At 60.0% G+C, this 20,122-nt stretch overlaps 1 protein-coding gene across 5 annotated transcripts in view; it reads left to right on the forward strand.

The window, feature by feature from the left end:
• Positions 1–2,935: 2,935 nt before the first annotated feature.
• Positions 2,936–20,122, forward strand: part of BAHCC1 (BAH domain and coiled-coil containing 1) — a 70,972-nt gene continuing 53,785 nt past the window's right edge. For 3 of the 5 annotated variants that reach the window (XM_054670761.1, XM_054670763.1, XM_054670764.1), the window contains exons 1-2: positions 2,936–3,139; positions 7,029–7,412. In XM_054670761.1, the coding sequence (XP_054526736.1) occupies positions 7,235–7,412 (178 nt within the window). In that variant the 5' untranslated portion in view covers positions 2,936–3,139; positions 7,029–7,234. Of the gene's footprint in view, positions 3,140–5,418; positions 6,817–7,028; positions 7,413–20,122 lie in introns of those variants that run through there. The other 2 variants (XM_054670765.2, XM_054670762.2) reach the window with 2 other exon arrangements.

Below are 20,122 nucleotides of genomic sequence, written 5' to 3' on the forward strand. Positions count from 1 at the left end.
GCTTGAGGAGATAGGGGCCACGCACCCGGGAGCTACCCTCTGCCCTCCCATGTCCCTGGCAGTGGGCATTTCTCAAATGGTGATTGATAACTGGGGATGGGGGTGGGCAAGCCGAGGGCCCATCATTCAGGCTCCAGGACCCTCGAACAATCTGCCCACGGGGGAGGGGAGGCTGGTTTAGGGGCTCTGAGGGGCCTTTCCAGCGGCTGTCCTTCCAACACACTCTGGAGGGGACCAGGACTCCCAGGGGCTTGGGGCCTCCCGTTCCCCCACAGGGCGGTTAGAGGTGGAGCACCTGCCCTGACGCGAGGAGCTCAGAGCAACTTCTGGGACACCACGGGTGGCCACGGTGTTCTTTTTGTTGCATCCAAGATTTTTCTCATATACGTATTTTCCTATATTAAAAAATTCAAATGAGGCTTTAAAAATTAACTTGAAAAAGGTTCCTGATCCGGAAACAGGCTCATCGGAGGCAGTGATGGGAACTCGGTTCCTTAGGAGAGTAGGAAACGCGCCGTCTGCGAGGGGCGCCCTGCGTGGACCCGGGGCCTCGGGGCGCGTCCACTTACCCGAGCCAGGAGACACTGGGCCCCACGGTGTTAGCCCCGCGCTCGGGCTCGCGCGCCGCTTCCAGCTCGCGCCTCCTCCATCCCCGGAGGGCTCCGCGGGTCCCCGGCGACCGGTCCCTGCCCAGGGTCCGGGAACCTTCCCTTCCCCTCCTTTCTCAAGCGCCATTTCTCCGGAGCCGGGCCGGCCGTCCTCGGTGTACGCGGGAAGCGGGCAGCCTCCGCCTGTACCCGCGGGGCCGGGACCCGGAGGCACCCGCTTCCCCGACACACTCGCTGGGGCCGCTGCTCGCGGCTCCAGCCTCCCGAGGCCATGGCAAGAGCCCGGGGGTCGGCGCCACAAACCCCCAGCCGGCGACCGCGCCCAGGGACCTAATTCAATCGCCCCCAGCCTAATGAATAGCCGCGCGCTAATCGGATCTCCGCGCGCTTCGGGGATTTACGCTTCCCGGCTCTCCCCCTCGGGCCCCGCGGCCCGCCAGACGTCGCTTCCGAAGGCGCCGGCCTGGGGCCTGGCCCGGGGCTCGGCCGCGGGGGGTCCCGGCCGCCGGAGCCGGGAGACGCCGGAGCCGGGACCCGGGCCCGCGCGACCGCCACTCCCGAGCCAGCCGGGGTGGGCCCCGCGCCTTGTCCTGCGTCCCCGGCCCGGCCCGCGGAGCGCCGGCGCTTACCTGCGAGCCCCGGGCTCTCCGGAGCTCCCCTCCCGGCCGCGCCGCCCGAAGCGGGCGCCGGCGTAGGCCCCGACTCAGGCAGGCGGGAAATCCCGGAGTCCCCGCCCGCGGCCCGCAGCCCCCCACCCCAGGTCGGCGTGGCCTGCGGGGGGGAAGGCCGGCCGGGGCCGGCCGCCCGCTTCCCCTTTCTCTCCAGATTCCTTTGATCCGCGGGCTCTCCGCCGCACCTCGGCTCCCGGGCTGCCCCGGTCGGCCCGCGGGGATCCTGGAAACGGTCCCCAGCTTATCTCCTTTCATCAAGCGGCCTTGGGCCGCCTTGAAACCGCGGAGCCAGTAATTGCTTTTTTCAGGAGGCCCAGTGCGGACTGGACAACAGCCAATCAGCGCCTTGTTTACACTCGGTGATGGACAGTCCGCTGGCGGAGTGCCAACCAATCCCAGCGGTCCTGCGGGAGCGGGAGTGGGGGCGGGGAAACAGAGAGACAACAGGCTTTGAGTTTAACTCTTTCGTGTCCCTGCCGGAATGAGACGGTGGAGAATTTCGAATGCGTGTGAATCTGTCAGTTGGCTCCCAGTTTAAATATCCTTTTTTCCCCCCGAGGGGGAGGCAGAGATTCACATGGAGAAAGAGGAGCAAAAATAAATGTATCCATCGCCACTAAGACATCACCTCGACTCCCTGAGAATAAATAGCATTTGGGTGGGAAACCAAATTCTAACAGAAATATTTGTTTGCGGAATATTTTAGAAGTGGTTTGCATCTGATTACGATAAAAATTGTTCAGTGGCTTGCTTTAGTTGGAGTGAGGATTTAGCAGATAGGCAGACAGGGAGCAGCATTGAGAAATACTATACATGGTTTACCACACCATACCCGCTTCCCCCATTACCAAACTGAAAATATTTTCTAAATCTAGGTGTAGATGAAGAAAGGGCAATCCTTGTCTTCTCAATAAATCCCTGATTTTCATTTTAGTAGCTGCTCTGTTGCAAAGTGTGGCAGAGGGAGATAAAATTGAGAGCCAGTAATGTAGACGGCTGGAGACTCAGAACTCACTTCCCAGGGTCTGATCCCCAGGTGATGGGGAGGAGAGAGCCGGACGGGCTATTCAAAGCTTTTGCTGCCCAAGCAGCGGGCGTGCGTGCGTGCATCCGCGAACTCGGGTCCGGGCAGGCAGCAGCCTCAGAGCGGTAGATGGGCCAGGCAACCTGGGGAGGCCTCTGGGCTTGGAGGTCTGGCCTACCTGCCACCTGCCAGACAGATTCCAGGGAGAAAAAGCAGCTACTTTTAAGGGGTGGTGGTGTTTCTTCCCTTGGCCTTCTGTGCAGCAGAAGCCAAACGTTAGACCTGCTGGATTAAACATATATGTGTGTGTGTGTCTGTGTCTGTGTCTACGCCTCCCCCTCCGCCGGGACACGCGCACTCGCTCGCTCCAGCTCCCTCTCCCGCCCTGCGCCACCACATTCCCATTCAGCAGCAATGATCTGCGCAGAGGAGCTGCGCAGTCGCCGGGCTTGAATTAGGCGCCATCGGGCTTGGTAGTAGCCCCGCTGCTTCCTGATTGGCAGTTCCCTGGCCCGGCGCCAGCCTATTGGGAGGCCTGTTTACGCCGAATGAGTGGCACGAGCTCCCGGCCGTGGAGGGCTGCGCGGCCAATCAGCGCGCTGGCTGTTCCGGGCTGAGTGGCACGAGCTTATTAGTATGCAGGGCCCGTGGCTCGCCGCGCCAGGCTGCAGGTTTGAGAGCCGCTCTGGATGGGCTCGCTAGAGTCGTTGTTGTGGAAGCGGTGCATTTACAGTGCAACAGTCAGCACATTGAAAATACCAATAGGAATACAAAACAAAGTCACATTTACTGATTTAATTGTATTGCATTCAGTTGTATCCAGGAAACAGCCTCCAGTAAGTAACTGAAATTGCTTTCATTTTTTTTTGTTTTTGTATTTTTATTATTATTTTATTTTTTATTCTGGCTTTGGGGTTTTACATTTTTTTAGCAAAAGAAATTCAGGATTGTGATGTTAAGAAGTATATATCTTCCCTTTTAACAAAATCCGTTAAAATGTTGAGGCTTTTTTTTTTCTTAAAAAATATGGACTATGAGCGATTTTTTTTCTCTGAAAAATCTTATCGATCGGTTTAAAATTACCCCCGTAATGCATCCTTGCTTTGCTCTGAGCGCTTGTTGTCTCGATCGACACCCAGCATTAAAAACAAATAGTCGAGACAGGACAGGGACCGCCAGGCTGCGTCTGGCGCGAGCCGCGCGGGTGGCACCGGGCGGACAGTCGGCGAAGTCCGGGCGCCGCCAGCGTGCGCCCAGTTCTGGGTGACCCACGAACGGACCCCAACATTCGCTCCCCTACCCTGCTCCCCTCCCCGGAACAGTCCTGGGTTGGCCCTGCCCGGTCGGTCCGCGGCGAGGGGAACTGGCCGGGTCGTGGTACCCACGGCCGCTGCCCTGAGGGGCCTTCCGGGCCGAAGCTAGGGGCCGGGGAGGGGAATGGTCATGGCGAGTTTTTCGGGTCTTCGTTCCCAATTCAGAATTTTTTTTTTTTCCGGAGAAGTGGGGGTGGAGGAGGGGGACCGAGCAAGGCCGGCGCAGCGGGGCGTTTTCACCGCGCGCGTTCGGGACGGCGCGCGGGGCTCGGGTCACGGCCCGTGTGGCGGGGTCCACGGGCTGGTTTTCTTCGGGCGCGGGGGTCAGGCGCGACCCCAGTTCTCATGACTCTCCCAGGGAGCGGGTGCGGCTGTTTCGCAGGGAGCGGGTTCTGCGGCGACGGCCGAGCCACTCGCGCCCCAGGGCGCGCCTGGTCCCAGCCCGGCCTGCAGGCCCCACCGCGCCCGCGCTCCCGGAGACCACGCCGGAGGGAGGCAGACGGGCCAGAGTCCTGGTCTCCGGCAGGCGGGCGAGGAGAGAGCGGGTTTTTAGATGCAAAAGCAGGAAACAAAGCAAACTTGTAGAAGCTCCAGATCCTGGAGCGCGCCAGCCACGCCTGGGGCCGCGGCAAGAGGGACCGGCGGCTCCGGGGTCACGCCCTGCCTTCCCGGGAGGGAGCCTTGTGCTCCTAGGTTCAGTTCCTCCCGAAATGCCCTCGTCAGCGATTCTCCGCCCGCCCGGGGCCTTCTGCCCGCCGCCACTTTTCGCTCCATTTCCTCCCTTAGCTCAGCCCGACCTGGCGCTGCGGCGCCGTCCTCGCGGTCCTCCGGCGCGGCCTCTCCTGGAGCTGGGCTGGGAGTGGGCCCCGGGCCTCGGCACTCGGCGGGTGGCGGCGTCGCCGCTGCGGGACTGTGGGGCTCCCAGCTCGGGCCGTGTGGCCGCCCTTCCTCGCCCCGCTTCCTGGCCGCCTCAGGCTCCCCAGGCCCCCGAAGCCCGGCGCGGGCAGACCCGGAGGCGCGGCGCGGCCTCTCCCCGGGAGGAGAGAACACAAAGAAAAGCTCTCTCCAATCCGGTCAGAGCCGTGGCGGCGCAGGCAGGCGACAGTAATCCACCTCCTGTTTGCTTAAAAAGTCGAGCAGGCTGGTGAGAAAGGAACAATCGGGCCTGCGATCCGCCCGCAGGGGGTGGGAGATTAAAATTGTTGCTTCGTAGCCGAGCCCGCGTCCCGAGAATCGCCGGCAGCTCGCGCTTTCTCAACGTTGAAATTTCTCATTGGAGAGAAGAAAAAAAAAAAAAAAAAACAACCACAAAACAAAAGCACAGCACACACGACTCCCTGGAGGCCGCCAGGAAGCCTGGCACCCCCGCGTGCGCAGCCCCCGGCCCCTCTCCGGCCTTCGGCGCCTTTGAAGCTGCAGGTTTCTGACCTCCCTCCCTTTCCTTCTTTCCCTTTGTCCCGCCCGGCGCCCTCCGGGGCTCGGGAGGCGCCGGCCGGGGCTGGGGGCCCCCACGTCCCTAGTCCAGGCCGGGCAGCCCCTCCCCTGACCCCGGCGCTCGCAGCCCCCTCGCCAGAGCACTCTCCGGGCCCTGGCGGCCGGGCGCTCGCTTTGCAGGCCGGGATCGGGGCTTGGGAGCCGAACTATTTGTTAGACCCGGGGAGAGAGCTGGCGATCCCCAGAGGGAAGGGAGCCCCAAACGCCTTGTATGTAGTTGCCAGACAAAGAGAACTCTTTGTGTAGACCCATTTATTTACAATGCAAAAGCTCTCCGAATAAATATTAAAAAAGCTTATCAGTTGAGCAAATATGTATTCACTTAATACATTATGTTTTCGGTTATAGATTAAATCAGACACAAAATAGTCTGCAAATAAGACGTTTTAGAACCCGGACCATAAAATATCGCAATTTAAAAAGGTATTCAGTAGATGGAAAACATCTTAATCGCTTTGTTGTCATGGTGGAATGGCTACAAAAACACAAGGTTTTCCGCAAAGTTCCTAATTAGGAATATCAAGCCTATCCATCTCCCTTTTGTTGGAGGTGATAAACATTAAAACAATACGTATTTAGAAGATGAGGAGTAATACGTGAAGTGCGTCCAGGGAGCGCCTTCGGAGGGACGCCTGGGAGCACGGTGGTGCACGCAGCTTCTATCACTGGCTCCGACCCTCCGCACCCAGAGTCTGAAATTGTCCCCAATTTCGCCTGAGTGGATGCTCCGCGTTGGGTGGGGGTGGAAGAAAATGGAGGTGAGGGTTATTTTAGGTGGCCGGAGGTCCGGGCAGGGTCTGCTGGCAGAAGGTTGTGCTGGGCCGGGCCCACCTTCCCCGGCTAGAGGGCCGAGCTGGGCGCCGCAGACCCCGCGTACCCAGGCCGCCCGGCCATGCAGAGACCGGCCTCTGCTCGCGGTCCCCGGCAGGCGCTGAAGGAAGAAATCCCAGGGCCGATTTGGGCCGTTGAGAGAGAGCATTCTGACTCTGAAAGCATCCCCCCCCAACACACCCCCAAGCCCCCAATCCGCAGAGGAAGATCCTGGGCGAATTTGATTGGGGGGCGGGGTGATTGTTACAGCCTCAACAGGAAGCTCCCGGCTCCGGGACAGCAGGCCGGGCACTGCGGCGTGGCGGCCCAGGTGATGCCGGTGGCGGTTGCGGGCCCCCGGGGCTCTGAGGAGCCGGCCTGGGGTCCTAGCGCGATGCTAGGGACAGGAGCTGGTCCCGCTGGGGCTGGGGAGCGGGGACCACGGTGGATTCAGAAGAATGGGCCGAAAGATGCATGAGGGGGATGGGAGTGGGGAGAAAAGGAAGGTTATTAAAAAAAAAAAAAACTCTTGAGTTACAATCAATAAAATTACTCGCTTAATTAGCATGGTTATTCGGTTAAGCGGAATGCAGTAAAAGCTGGACCTCGGCATGAGGTGGGGAGAGGGGGAGAGCTAGTGTGGACCCCAGGCCTTTTCCTCCGAGACACCTTTGGGCAGCGGGGGAGGGGAGAGGGTGTGCGTGTGAGTGTGTGTGTGTGTGTATGTGCGAGTGTGCGTGATGGCTTCGCAGATTTGGGTTTTTATCACCCAGCAGAGCCAGCAGCCTCTTCGCCGCGGCGCCCTAGCTGCAGGGACCCGCGGGGACGAGAACGGGAGGCGGCGAGCAGTGCGGCTGGGTTCCCCCGGCTGCCCCGGGCCAAGCGTGGCCGGGACGGTGCGTGCGCGCGCGGGGCCCCGGGTGCTGGGCTGCGCGCGCGTGCGGCGGGGAGACACCGAGCGCCCCGGCCCCGCCACCCGGCCTGGCCGCCGCTCGCTCGGGCCGGCGGGGGTGGGGGGTGGGGGGAGTGGGTGAGCGGGCGGGGCGGGGACCCCCGGGCGAGCCGAGCCCCCCAGTCACCCGTGTCTCCTCTGCTTTTGCCTCCACAGACCATGGACCCGCACAGCGGCCGCTGGCTCGGTGCGCGGCCGCCCGCCGAGAAGCCCAGTCCTCCCGCGTGCTGACCGGCCCCGCCGCCACCACCGCCTGTGACCCCGGACGCCGCCGCCTCTGCGCCGCCCGCGCGCCGAGCCGCCCCCGGGCCCCGGCCGCGCTGCTCCGAGGAAGCGGCGGCGGACCGGGGCCGGGGCCCGGCATGGATGGCCGCGACTTTGCGCCGCCGCCGCATCTGCTGTCGGAGCGCGGGAGCCTGGGCCACCGCAGCGCCGCTGCCGCCGCGCGTCTCGCCCCGGCTGGGCCCGCCGCGCAGCCCCCCGCACACTTCCAGCCGGGAAAGTACTTCCCGTCGCCGTTGCCCATGGCTTCGCACACAGGTCAGTGCTCGGCCGGGGCGGGCGCGGAACGGGAGCGTTCGAGAGCGGAACAGGGCGCCCACCCCTCCGCTCCCGGGAGCAGAGAAGCTTTGGTTTCATTTCCCGGCCCCGGCCGCGTTGGCTGCCTGGGCGCTGAGCGGGGCCGCGCGTCCCGCCAGCCCCCCAAACTGCGTCGCCGCGGCTTAGAGAGGCCCTTCCCTGGCCACCCTCCCCCGGGGGTCTCGGAGGGGCAGCCCCGGAGCCGGCTGAAATTAAAGCCTTTCCGCGCCTCGCCACCCTCCCCCGCCCCCTCCTGCAGATCTAAATTCCACGGAAACCTCTTTTCTGCATTCTGCATTCACCTCCCTAAGACGTTCCGGGGCTGGGACAACGAGGCGCTTTCTGCGGAAACAAAACGGCTGTTGTGGCGGGGGGAGGGGACCAGGGTACGCCGCGGCCTCGCGGATTAGAGTGGTGTGTGCGCCGGGCGAGCGTTAATAGGGACTGCTGGTGTAAGACGAGCAAATCCTGTTTCTATATAAAGCCTTGAAGTGTCAGGGCGAGAATGGGTTTGCAGGGATGCATTTGCCTTAACGAGTGCCTCTGGTATCCCGCTAAAGCCGGACAAAGCGTGGCCAGAGTGCGGCCCAGCCTCTCAGCCTGCGGCCCGGGGAGGAGGGCAGCGCGGGCGCGGGCTGGGGGTGGCGCGGGGCGGCGCTCAGGATTTCGGTGCAGGCGAGAGTGCGGCGGATTTGCTCCAAGAGGAGAGCGAGGTGGATTTGCTCCAAGAGGAGAGCGTGGGGCGCCCGTGCTGGGCCTCGCAGGGACGGATCCTCTCGGGCGGTCCCCTCGGACTCCCTGCCCGAGAGGATCAGTCCTTGGCAGAGCGGGCCCAGGCCTCCAGGGCAGCCCTCTTCCCGGTGGCTTTGATATGAGTGTCGAGGGAGGTCAGGGAAGGGGCAGCTACCACGCCTGAAGCCCTGGAGGTCACCAGGCGGCGCGGGTAGATTCGGGGGAAGCGCGCAGGGCTGCGCTAGGGACCCGCCGGGTCACCCTGGTACATGGGTGGCTTTTGTTTACAGTTTGTTCTAAACATCAGAAATGTTTGTCGCTTTAAAAAAAAAAATTGGCAGTAACAGTTATTATTGGTAGCTTGATGAACTGTGAATACTAATAAAATTATATCTGCTTTAATGGGATTACAATTAGTGTATGGATTAAAACGGATGGCAGAGACGGGGCTAGAAAGGAAAACGTCGGAAGAAGGGAGGGCACTCAAAGAAAAACGTACATTTCCTAGAAAAAAACAAACTCGAAATTGCTTAATTGCTAACGGGCTTCCAGCATTTGCAGCGCCAGGAGATTGGAATGGGGGAGCCGCCCAGTGGAGGGGTCTCCCCAGCACTTCCCGGGTTGGCCCACACCCGCTTCCCTCCCTGCCTGGGCCTTTGGCGAGGCTGCCCTTTTCTCTCTGTTGCCCTTCCTTCTTTTTCTCCCTTTCTTTTTTCTCCTCTAGATTTGTAACTGGAAAGAGAAGGAGAAAAAGCACTTGCCTGAGCGATGGGTGATTTAAAAATATCTCTTCTGCTGTCCCTGTGGTTATCAAGCTTGTCTTCCTGCCCCTGCATGGGAGCTGCTGCCCACCCGGCTCAGGTGCACGGGGCGCTGAGGCTGGGGCCGCCCTGGCAGAAGGGACAGCTCGCCAGCCTCCCCACCAGCCCCTCTTCTGGCTGAAGGCTGGTGGCCCCCACTGGGGGTAGGGGGATTGTGTGCACCCCACCTCCACTGTACCGTGCCCTCCAGCCTGGCAAGTAACAGCACGACAGAGACAGGGGCCCCTGACACTGAGGCTTGCATGTTGGTGCACAGGCAGGCTGGGGCTGTCCCCTCCGGGAGGCCAGGCCAAATTCCCCATCAGGTCAGGTCAGCACTCTCTCCCTGACCCCATGCCCCAGCTCACATCCTGGCCAGGTCCAGGCCAGCTGCATTCTCCTGCTTCTGCCCTTACTTCCAGGTCTAGGCAGCACCCGGGTAGGTGGGCGCCTGGTCGGGTGGCCTAGCCCTTTGTCTTGCTCATTCTAAGTTTGGCCACGTGGTTCTTGGCGTGTAGGCCCCGGAGGGCTGTGAGGAACGGCTCTGGGCTCTGGCCTGGCCTGTGTCCTCCCTGCTGCTTCTTGATCCCAGGTCCTCCCAGCCTCCCCAAGCGCAGGGTGCTCTAGAGGGCGCTGGAGGCCCCTCGGGGCTGCCTCTTTCAGGGTCTGAAGGGTCATGTGTCCCCTGTCCCTGGAGGCCCCATTTCCTCCCCCCTGCGGACCGAAGAGACCGCTTGTGCTCGGAGATGTTCAACCCATTTGTGATGGGCAACTTGGTCATGCAGACATCCAGCTAGAAGCATCTGTAGCTGAAAAGAAGCCTTTTGAAATTAAGAGCCAGAATATTGTATTGGTTTTTAAAATTTAGCTGCATGTATTTTTTTAAAAAAAGAATTATACCCCAGATCACTTTGCTTTGGTCTGTGTCTATATATGATCTAGTTTAGAGAGAAAAAAGCATAATTACGTTAAACAATTTTTTTGCGTCTTGTGTGCGGACTTCCAAATGGCCGGTTTGGCTGCCTTGCTTCCCATTTTCCTGGATGGCCTCAGTCCGCAGGCCACAGCTGCAGCCAGCCCGCCCCTCCCTCTGCTGACTGCCCCTTGGAAAGGAAAATTGACCCGGATTCTTCCCGCCTGTCTGGGAGTAGAATCCAACCATCGGGGATAGAGGCCCTGGCCTCCATGAGGCTGCCTCTTTTTGCTGGGCTGCTCTTCCTGTGCCTGTCTAGCCTGGCACTGCCACCCCGGCTGGACTGAGGCTGTTCCTGCTGGCTGCCTGGGCTGCCTTTCCCCAACCCCACCCAACACTTTCAGAATGTCAGTCTTGAGGGGCCCTTATGGGTGGGGACATGGGGCTCCCAGGCTTCTTCCATTGTTTTTCTAAAAATGAAAGTGCTGGGAGCTTTAGACTCGGCCGTAGGTTTTATGGTAAAGTGCTGTTCCAGTAACCTTGTCACCAAAAGGTGCAATTAAAATGTTTGGAATCATTATTTTTAGTTCAGTGTTAGATTTTGTCTCTAATACAGATGGTCCGGAGGCAAAGCTGTGAAATCTAGGGGGGAAAAAAGAGAAATCAACAAGAACCAACCCAAGATTTTTCATCAGTGCTACTGCCTGGAGCCACTGGGGCTGGCGCCTCTGCTGGGAGTGTGTGTGTGATCCGAGGCAGCCCCGGCCTGGGGAGAGGCCCACATAGACAGCCCCCCGTCCTGGCTTCTGGCTGGGCCCGCTCCTGTCCTGGTCTGTACGCCTCCCCTCTCCAGGGGCCAGGGCTCCACCAAGGCACTATTTCTCATCTTGGTTTCAATAATCTGCTCAGATTCCCCTCCCGCCCCTTCTCTTGTCTTCTTTGGGGTGTAAATTGCTGGAGCCTGGGAAACCAGGTGCTCTGAGCCTGGGGTTGTTGTGGGAGAAAGGCGAAGGCTCCTTCTGGTGGGAGAACTGCAAACTACTTCTTTCCTGCTGAAAAAGTGCTTCCTACCGCCAATCTCAAAAAAAAAAAAGAAAAAGAAAACACCAAAAAACACAACCAAAAAATACCCCCAACTTGGCAGAGGGAAAAAAAAGATAATTTCCTAGTGTGAAAAGACCCCATCACAGGCTCCTCTCCCTCATCATGTGAAATTTTTTTGTAAAGAAAAAAATACATTTTCTTAAATACCTCATTAACTCCATGACACGATGGAGTGTTTCTGCAACAGTTACCAACATTAAGTAGGTGTGAAAAGAGTTACTTTCCGAAGACATCACCCGTCCTGCTCCATAAGTGACAGAGCTAGACATCAAAGTTGCCGCGAGCCCAAAGGAGCTACGGGAATCCGGGAATGTGGGGCCGCGTGGACCGGCGGCGGTGGCCCGCCACACCCGCCCCGCCGAAGCCCTGTTTGGAATGTGGGTTTCCCCCAGTGGGGCTCGTGCTGCCACCACGTCTGATTATCCCGGTACGGAGCCGCCGTGCTTTCTGTAGGAATAACCAGGTCACGTGAGTAATAAGGCAAATTAGTGAGCCAGGCAGAGAACGGCGTTGTGCAAATAGCACATCTCCCCTGGAAAACGCGCGTCCCCCCAAACGTTCCCCGGTTATTCTTAGAAATCTTCCCTCATCTCCCTGTGAGACAGGGTTCAACAGCCCCCACAGACAGGACAAAATGCATAGGAGGCTGTTAGAATAACATGGATGAGGCTAAAAATACCCCTCAGAAACACACATAAAAAAGCCAAATCCAACAACAGAACGAGCTAAAAATATTCCAGGCTTTGGCAAAGAGCACAGAGTTAAATAAATTATACAAGAGCCATTCATGGGAGCAAGTTGACTTTCTCTCTTACGGGAACTTGGTTCAAGCTAATAAAAATAATAATTTACTAGCCACTGAGCTTTGCATGAGTTTAAATTTAATTGGTGGGGCTTCTGGCGTTTGTCACTTCTTGGTGATTAGTGGTCTTGCCCTGGCCTGGGCCAGAGTGGGGAGGGGATGCCGAGGCTGGGGCTCCTGGCAGCAGGGTCATTGTCCCCTGAGGAGCAGGGCCTGGGTGCAAGGGCAGATTACCCAGGAGGCTGGAGGAGGATGGAGACTATTGAGGGTTCCATCCAGGAAGGCAGAAAAAGAACTGGCAAGGCACGGCTATTTTAATTTGATAAATGATTGTACACCTTTAAGAGTGTTTTAACAATCAGGATACACTCCAGCAAGTTGATAGGATGTTCGCTGTCAACTTACATATGTCATCAGAGCTGGCTGTGAGCATAAATAATGTGCGAGCGCTTGGGACAGCTGCAGTCTCTCCTGGAGGCTGAGGCGTGGCAGGTAGCACCTCTGTCCCCTGGCGGGCACCTTTGTTCTCCTTCTCTCTGTGTGTCTGGAGGCAGGGGCCGGAGGAGAACAGTCGTGGGGAATCACTGAATGCTGCTTTCATCCTGGGTGGTTTGGCTGGCGTGCCTCCTCTCTGCGGACTTTTTAGGTCTCCCCACGAAAATAAGAGTCCCCAGAACTACTTGACCAGAAAAGCCACTGTGGATATGATCTGAAGCTAGAATAGTAGCATCGTCTGGTGTGTTTTGTTTTTGTTTTTGTTTTGTTTTTGTTTTTTGAGACAGTCTGGCTCTGTCTGCCAGGCTGGAGTGCAGTGGCACAATCTCGGCTCACTGCCTCACTGCAACCTCTGCCTCCCTGGTTCAAGCCATTCTCGTGCCTCAGTCTCCCAAGTAGCTGGAATTACAGGCATGTACCACCACGCCCTAATTTTTTGTATTTTTAGTAGAGACGGGGTTTCACCATGTTTCCCATGCTGGTCTTGAACTCCTGACCTCAAGCAATCTGCCCACCTTGGCCTCCCAAAGTGCTAGGATTACAGGTGTGAGCCACCGTGCCCGGCCTCTGGTGTTTTTTGAGGCAGCAGATGTTTATATATAGCCACTTCCCAGGAGTTTTAAACATCCACCCTGGGGTTGGAGTAAGGGTAACTCCCTTTACTCCCTCCTCTTCCTTGGCTGTTTCTTAACTCAATCTGCCTCCCCCGCCCCCAATCCTGGCAGGGCCTTCTAACTCCCAAAGGACTACATTTCCCAGAATACCCTGATCTAGCTCCAGGGTCTGAGCCCGAGACTGTCCATGTCCCTGGGCTGGGAATTCCCAAGCACAGATAGAGTTCAGCCAGGGCCGCTGGGAATAAATACTTTCCTGGTGGAAGAAAGCCTTGCTCCATCGTGTCCCCCTGCCCTTCCTTCTGGAAGAGGCTTCTGGGCTCCCCGGTCTGGCTTCCTCCCTACCAAAAATACCTGAATATAGGCCCATAACAAATGGGACCTGTCCTCTGTCCTCTGCCCTCTGGATCCTGTGAGGCAGCTACTGTGATTGTCCTGGCCAACGCCCCACCGGAGGGTCTCCCCCAACCCCCTGAGCTCAGTACATGGCATATGCCCTCTTTTGGAGTGGCCTTCTCAGAGGGGCCGGGTTGCCCATCAGCTGCTGTGGAAGCGATACAGGGACTCCTCCTGGGTAGCAGCGGGGCCAGCCTCTGCCTAGGGAGTCGCTCGAGAAAATACCGCCCAGCCTTTGGGGTGCCCCCTTGCCCTCCTGACACCCTCAAACAACAGAAGCTGCCTGCCTTCTTAATGGGTTCATCCTGAATGAGAGGTTTCCAAAAAGAAGCCCTTCCTCAAGACAGGCACTGCCTTGTTCCCCTGAGGAGGGAGGCAGGCTCGTCCTGGCCTGTCCAGGGAACGGTCCGAAACCCTTGGCTCCTGGACAGCCTCCTTGAGGGGAGATGGCCTCCCCTTGTGTCCCCCACCTCGCAGACGTGCTGTGAATGGGCTTGGACTCGGAGCACGCCCCTGTCTGTTGGGTAGGTGGGTTACTTGCTCTGCATTCCCCCTCCCAGCCCCCGCTCCCCGCCCACCTCGGAATGGCTTCCCTGGGGTTCCCCGGTCCCCATTAACCTCTGGGACCTCATTTCCCCTCACCGAAGACACAGTGTAACAAGCAAAAAAAACAACATCAGAGCCAGCGTGCAGTGTCTGGAAAATCACCCGCAGCCCAGGCCCTTCTGCAAAGGATGGGGCCTGGAAGGGCCTCGGGCGTGGGACCGCACTCCGCTCGGGCTCCGCCGCTCCGCCCGCTGACGTTTTTATGGGATAATATACCGTTTCGCTCACGCAGGCCTATTTGTCAGTGGGCTGCCCCTGTTTGTTGTAATCTATAATATTACTGCCTCCCGTGGCCCCAGAGCAGCTGCCGCCGTAGAATCCAGGGATGGTGGGTGCTAGGTGTGCACTGAGGGGATGTGGTGGCAGGCGCTGGGGGCAGGTGGCGCCCAGGTCCTGGTTATGAGGTCGGCGCGGGGTTTGCAGCGAGCCTCGGGTCTGGTGGGGAGGCGTCCAGCGCCCAAGCTGGGAGCCAGCCGGGCTGGCATGCTGCAGCTGTCCACACGATTAGGTTCCCGATCGGATCAGCCAGGAAGTGGGTTTTTTTCATTCTGACCTGCTGTGGCGAGGAAGGGAGGGACAAACAGGTGGGCTGGGTTCCTGCCTTCCCTTCTCTCCCCTAGGATCCCCCAAGAAAAAGTCCAGTGTCTTGAGATGCGGGGACTCTGAGGCTGGCCGGAAGTGCTGCCCCTCTCCGGGGTCTGTGGGAGACCCACTGTCACTTGCAACTGTGAGGAACGGCAGAGCAGCCCCTTGCGCCAGCTCAGTGCAGGGACATGGTTTTCCAGTGGAAATTTCCAGAAATGGGGGATGAGTGTGCTTCCAATAGGGTCCTCTGAGCAGCAGGCTGGGCTCCCTGAAGCGGAGGGTGACATTGGGGGGCAGTGCCTTCTTGGGGTACCCCACCAAAAAAGAGAAGCCTTAGCCATATTAAGTAAGAAAGAAACCAGCCTGCTGGCGTCTTCAAGGGAAGTCAGGTCTCAGTGCGACTCCCTCTCCCTCCGGTCCTTGGAGCACAGTTGAAGCTTTGCTTTCTTCCCCTGAGACTTCTGCAACCAGGGGCGCCTCCTGTTCTTACACATGGCATGGGTGAGAGTGAGCAGATCCAGGGAAGAAGAGATGGGGGATGCCCAGACCGGAGACCCAAGAGACCTGAGCCCAGGAGGGGGTGCCATGGTGGGTGGGAGAAGGGGCTGCGCTGTGGGGCAGGTCCCCTCTCAGGCATGAACAGACATTGCCGCCTGGCAGGGGTTTCCTGGCTCTGTGGACGTAGAGTTGTGGCCCCCTCTTGGGTGAGGCCCACTCTGCAGACCCCAGTAAGGATATCCCAGCGGGGTCTAGCCACAGGTTCACTGACCAAGCTCACAGCTGCTCACACTCACAGATGTGGCAACATACACCTGCTCCTGTGTGCTCACACCATGAGGCAGGTGTTCACCTGCACACTCACACACTCACACTGTTCACAACTGGCCCACAAGGAGTCCCACTCCAGTGGCCCCTGGGAAAGCCAGGCTGCTTAGTGACTGGCACAGGCACCTGTCTGCCCCCTACGTCCTCCCCACCTGCTCCATCCTCCGTCTCCTGGCTCCTGGTTCCTGGCCACCTGCAGGAGGGAGCAGAGCCCCAGATCCACATGACCCTCTGTGGCTCAGCCTCCCTTCAGCGCCTTCCCCGGCCCCCTTCCTCCTGCTGCCCCTGTGTGGCTGTGGACCCTGTCCTCGGGCTCCAGCTGAACTTGGCCTTGCCCTTTCCTGAGCTCTTGCTCGGCAGGAGGACATTCCCGTCAAGATCAATTCCAGTGCATGGCGAATGCCTCGGGGCCAGGTCTGGTCCCGGGCCTGCCCTGAGGCTGTCTGGTTGTCCTGGAAGCCGCTGCCTGCATGGGGCACTGCTTCCTGTCCTGTGTGGCCGCCTCCACCCCAGGCCTCTGCGCCTGGGGTCCTAGAGGTTCCTAGATGCTCGGCTACCCCAGGCCCCACCTGCCTCCCACCCCCCAGGCTCCCACCCTGCACCCCCACCTCTCAGCTGCCCTCAGTACCATCTCTGCCCACCGTGCCCTGCCCCTCCTGGGGCCTACCCCTGCCTGGCCCTTTACTTGGGCAGCTTCTACAATCCCCAGTGCCTGCCCCTGCCACCCTGGAGTTCTGATCCCGGCGTCACATCCTCTCAGAGCCCCCGTGTGACTCTGCCTAAGTGGAGAGGGGTCCCCGACTGCTCCATGCCCACCTCTCCTTTCCTCCATGCCCCACACCAGCTGAGCTGTTCTTGGCCTGCAGCCCTTCTTGTCCCCTTCTATGACCTCCCAGCCCTGACCACCCACCTGGGTCTGTCCCACAGAGCCTGGCAGCAGCCCGTGCCCAGCCCCCCTGGCTGGCTTGTTTGGGGCCAGTGCCTTTCCCCTGACATCAGCCACCTTTCCTGGGAGACTGCAGGCTCCTGAGTCTGGGGGTGGAAATGTCCTTCTGTCCCTTCCTATCCCCAGAGCTGGGCTGAGCCACACTGGCCTCCGTCTCCTGCCCCAGTGCATAAGTGCCCATCCACGCTCAGGTGACGCGCACAGGCACGCGTGTGTGGGTGTGAAGAGCTCTGCTTTTCCCCTAGGATTTCACCCCCACACTGGAAAAGATGAACGATTAACTCTGGGAAAACTAAGTTAGGAGGTGGCAGTGGTGAGAGGCCCAGCCAGGGTCTCTGGTCTCTTTATTAAAAATCAAGGTGTTCCCCCCACACTGGACCATGGCGTGGGGCCACAGGCTGCGTGGGCACCTGCCTGGGGGACATGGCAGCATCCCCTGGCCCTGGCCTTCGTGTAGCATCTTCAGTTGTCATGGCGGCCCCTGAGGCTGTGTGCGCTACACCTCAAAGGGTGTCAGAGCCCAGGGGATTGGCAGATGGCGCTGTCCTCTCCTGATTAGCGCCACACGAGGTGGTGGGAGACAGAAGTGGGGGTGGGGCTCCTGTCCCCCGAAGGCTGGAGCTGCGCCGGCTGAGTGGCCTGGGGAAGGGGGGAAGTGCGTGTGAATGGAGGGAGGCAGCCCACAGCTGTGGAGGAGGGTTCTGGAGGGCCAGGAGTGGGCTCAGGGTGGGGGCCAGTTCCTTTTCATCTCGTGGCCCTGGCTGGGGCTGTGAGGCGACTCCCTGATTGTCCACGCGGGGTTGTGGGGGTGCAGCTAGGATTGGGAGCAAGAGCCAGTGGCTTCATCTGGGTCATAGAGCACTAGTGGGTGAGGAGGGACACCTGGGGAGGGCTGCCTCTCCCCACCCAAGGGCCTGCTCCCCTTCCCACTGACCAGAGGGAAATCAGGCCCAGGGAGAAGGCCGGGTGCGAATCAGCTGCCTCACCCTCTGCGACGTCTCCATCCACAGGCCGGCCCTGCAAGCACCTCCCCAGCAGGCTGGGCTGTGCCAGCAAGGGGGAGACCATGGCCCTGGGACTCATGTCACCAGGCAACAGCGCTGCCTCAGGCCCTTCACATTGTGGGTTTTGCCTTCCAGTCTTCAGGCCCGGGAGAGCACCTGGCCTCAGCGCCTGCCCGAGCTGAGGGGAGCATGCGTGATGGGGCCCTGCCAAGCCACCTTGGCTGCAGCTGCCCCGGCCTAAGGTGGGGATCGGTGGCCCCTGCTCTTCCCTCCCTGAGTCTAGGCCTCCCACCTCTAAAATGGGCAGTTGCCCTGCCCTGCTGGAGGGTTGAGTGGGACTGGGGGATGCAGTTGTGGCCCTGGTGCCCTCCCAGGAGCACTGTGGCCGTCCGTGTCACCTGTGGGGGTCCTAGGAGCCTGCACGAGCTGCCGGAGGCACATGGCCTGTGCACGCCCCTTCCCTGGCGGAGACTCAGAGGCCTGGGGAGGAGGCGGCTGTGCCTGGGACCCTTGGTGGGGCCTCCCCCCTGGGCAGCAGGCAGCGAGACTCCTGAGGGCCCACCTCATGCCTCAGGCCCAGGCCCTCTCCTCTGTGTCCGTCGAGGGATTCTGTGGCCTTGAGGCCTTAGTCTGGCCGTAGAACTAGGAAACCTGGGCCCTTGGCTCCTGTGCCCTGGCACAGGGGTCCAGCTGCCCCACTTACCCCTACCTGTGCAGGGGCTTGCATGGGCTTGGTGTGAAGGTGGACGCCCACCCTCCAGCATGTCCTGGGGCATTGGATGTGACTGGGATGGGCAGATGTGGACCTGCTCTGAGGCACCACGGGTCGAGGCACCACGGGTCCTGGCACCACGGGCAGTGCAGACGCTCTGGATCCCCAGGTGGGGCCCGGGTGCTGGGGGGCCTTCGTGGCCTTCCGGGTCTACTGGGCTCTGGGACTTCAGAGAGCTTCCCAGTGGCAGAGGGGAACTGGCCCAGGGGAGACACCAGCAGATCATGTGGGATGGGACCACAGAGCTGGAAGAGCAAAGATGTCCCCGTATCCCCCCAGTCTCGGGGCGGGGGTGGGGGCTCTCTGCCTGTGGTTGGGGGACAATGAAGCAGGCTATGCTTCCCCGGAGTCCAGGGGTGGGGATGGCCGCTCATCAAACACTCTGCTCTCCCGGGGTGGGTCTCAGACCTCTCTAGGTCCCTCCCATGGAAGGAGGGCTTCGGAGCCGCACCTGGGTCTTTGTTCTCCATATGTCTGTGTGAAGGCCTGGGGCCCCGTGCGCCTCCCCTCGGGCCTGAGGGGTCCCTCTCTCTGGGGTCACGCTCCCTTGTTCTCAGTCCCGCAGCCGTCCTCTGCGTGAGCCCATTCATCACGTGCCTGCAGGTGCCTGTGTCCTGTCTCTGCCCCAGGCTGAGGCCGAGGGTCTGCACCACCTGGGCATGCCCAGTGGGGCCCCAGGAGGACTCGCCACCCCCAGTTGAGCAGCTCCCCTTCTCGGCAGCTCCCAAACCCTGACCCCAGACAGGCAGCAGGAGCTGGACCTGCAGTCAGCCCAGGCCCCTGAGAGTGAGGCTGGGGAGACGGGAGGCACCGGTGCCCTGTGGGTGGGAGCACTGCTGGCTCCATCCTCCACTGCATTCAAATTGATCAGGGAGGGTGGGGTTGAGGGGGAACAGGGTCCTTGAGGTCGTCAGCCAGCCCCACCCCTGCCTGCCTGCCTGCCTGCCTGCCTGCCTGCCTGCCTGCCTTCCTTCCTTCCTTCCTTCCTTCCTTCCTTCCTTCCTTCCTTCCTTGAGAGGCCTCTCTACCCAGCACCCACGAAGACGGGTGAGCTGCTGGCCACCCGAAGAGGGTGTGGGGTGGTCCAGGGTGTAGGTTTGGGGCATTCCAGACCTGAGGCCCTCCAGGCAGCTCCCCTTCCACTCTGCCCAGCCCACCCTGCCAGGGAGGCCTCAGCATAGTCCTTGAGCTCTGGGGGCCCCAACCCAGCCTCCCTGGGTCTCTGGGCCTTTGCCTCTACCCACACCTGCAGGCCTCAGCAAGGCCGTTCCCGACAAGCCCCTCACCGCCCCGGCCCCCGCCCCTCCACACCCTGGTCACTCTTCCCTCCAGCTCAGCGCTCACCATCGTATCCCTGCATCCGAGGGTAGCTTTGCCACAGGAAGCATTTGCATTCAGCGAGACACACAGGCGCACAGGGACTCAAGTGTGGCCACGATTAGGGCAGGACCAGGGCCCCGTGGCCTCCTGGTTTCTGGCTTCAGCTGGTGACCCCCAGGAGGCCTGATGGCAGGTCCCCCGTCCCTGGCCGGTGAGCTGGCTGTGGAGTGGCAGGAAAGAGCCCAGCTCTGTGGTCCCCCAGGATCCTCCGGATCTCCGTAGTGGGACAGCTACCCCATCCGGCCAGCCCTGCCGTGGGCCCTGGTCACTCCAGGCCAGCAGGTCGCCTTGTGGGCAGTTTTCCTGGAAGCCAGTCCCCTCTCTGAGAGTTTTCATATCCCTTTGGGTATCCCAAAAATAAACTTTTAATTTATTTTAATTGAATACCAAAATTAAATTAAATTGTAATGCATTTTTGGGCTAACTCTTAAAAAGCCCTTAGTGTGTGTAAATACAGATAAAATCAAAGAAAATTCAAAAAGTGTATGTGAGGCCATGCCATCCTTCTAACAAGTTGAGAGTTTGATGGTAAATACTTAGCAGAAATCCAAAGTGCCTAAGTCTGGAGGGCCTCAGGTGGGAGGCGGCTGGGGGTCAGAGACCCCTTGGGGCCCGTCGGCCAGGGCAGGGAGCAGCCACCACGCTTCAGCCTGCGTTGCTGACTCGTGCACGAGGCAGGTCTGTCTGGAGTCACCGA

Source organism: Pan troglodytes, chromosome 19 (genome assembly GCF_028858775.2).
Source record: "Pan troglodytes isolate AG18354 chromosome 19, NHGRI_mPanTro3-v2.0_pri, whole genome shotgun sequence".
NCBI classification, from domain to species: Eukaryota; Metazoa; Chordata; class Mammalia; order Primates; family Hominidae; genus Pan; species Pan troglodytes.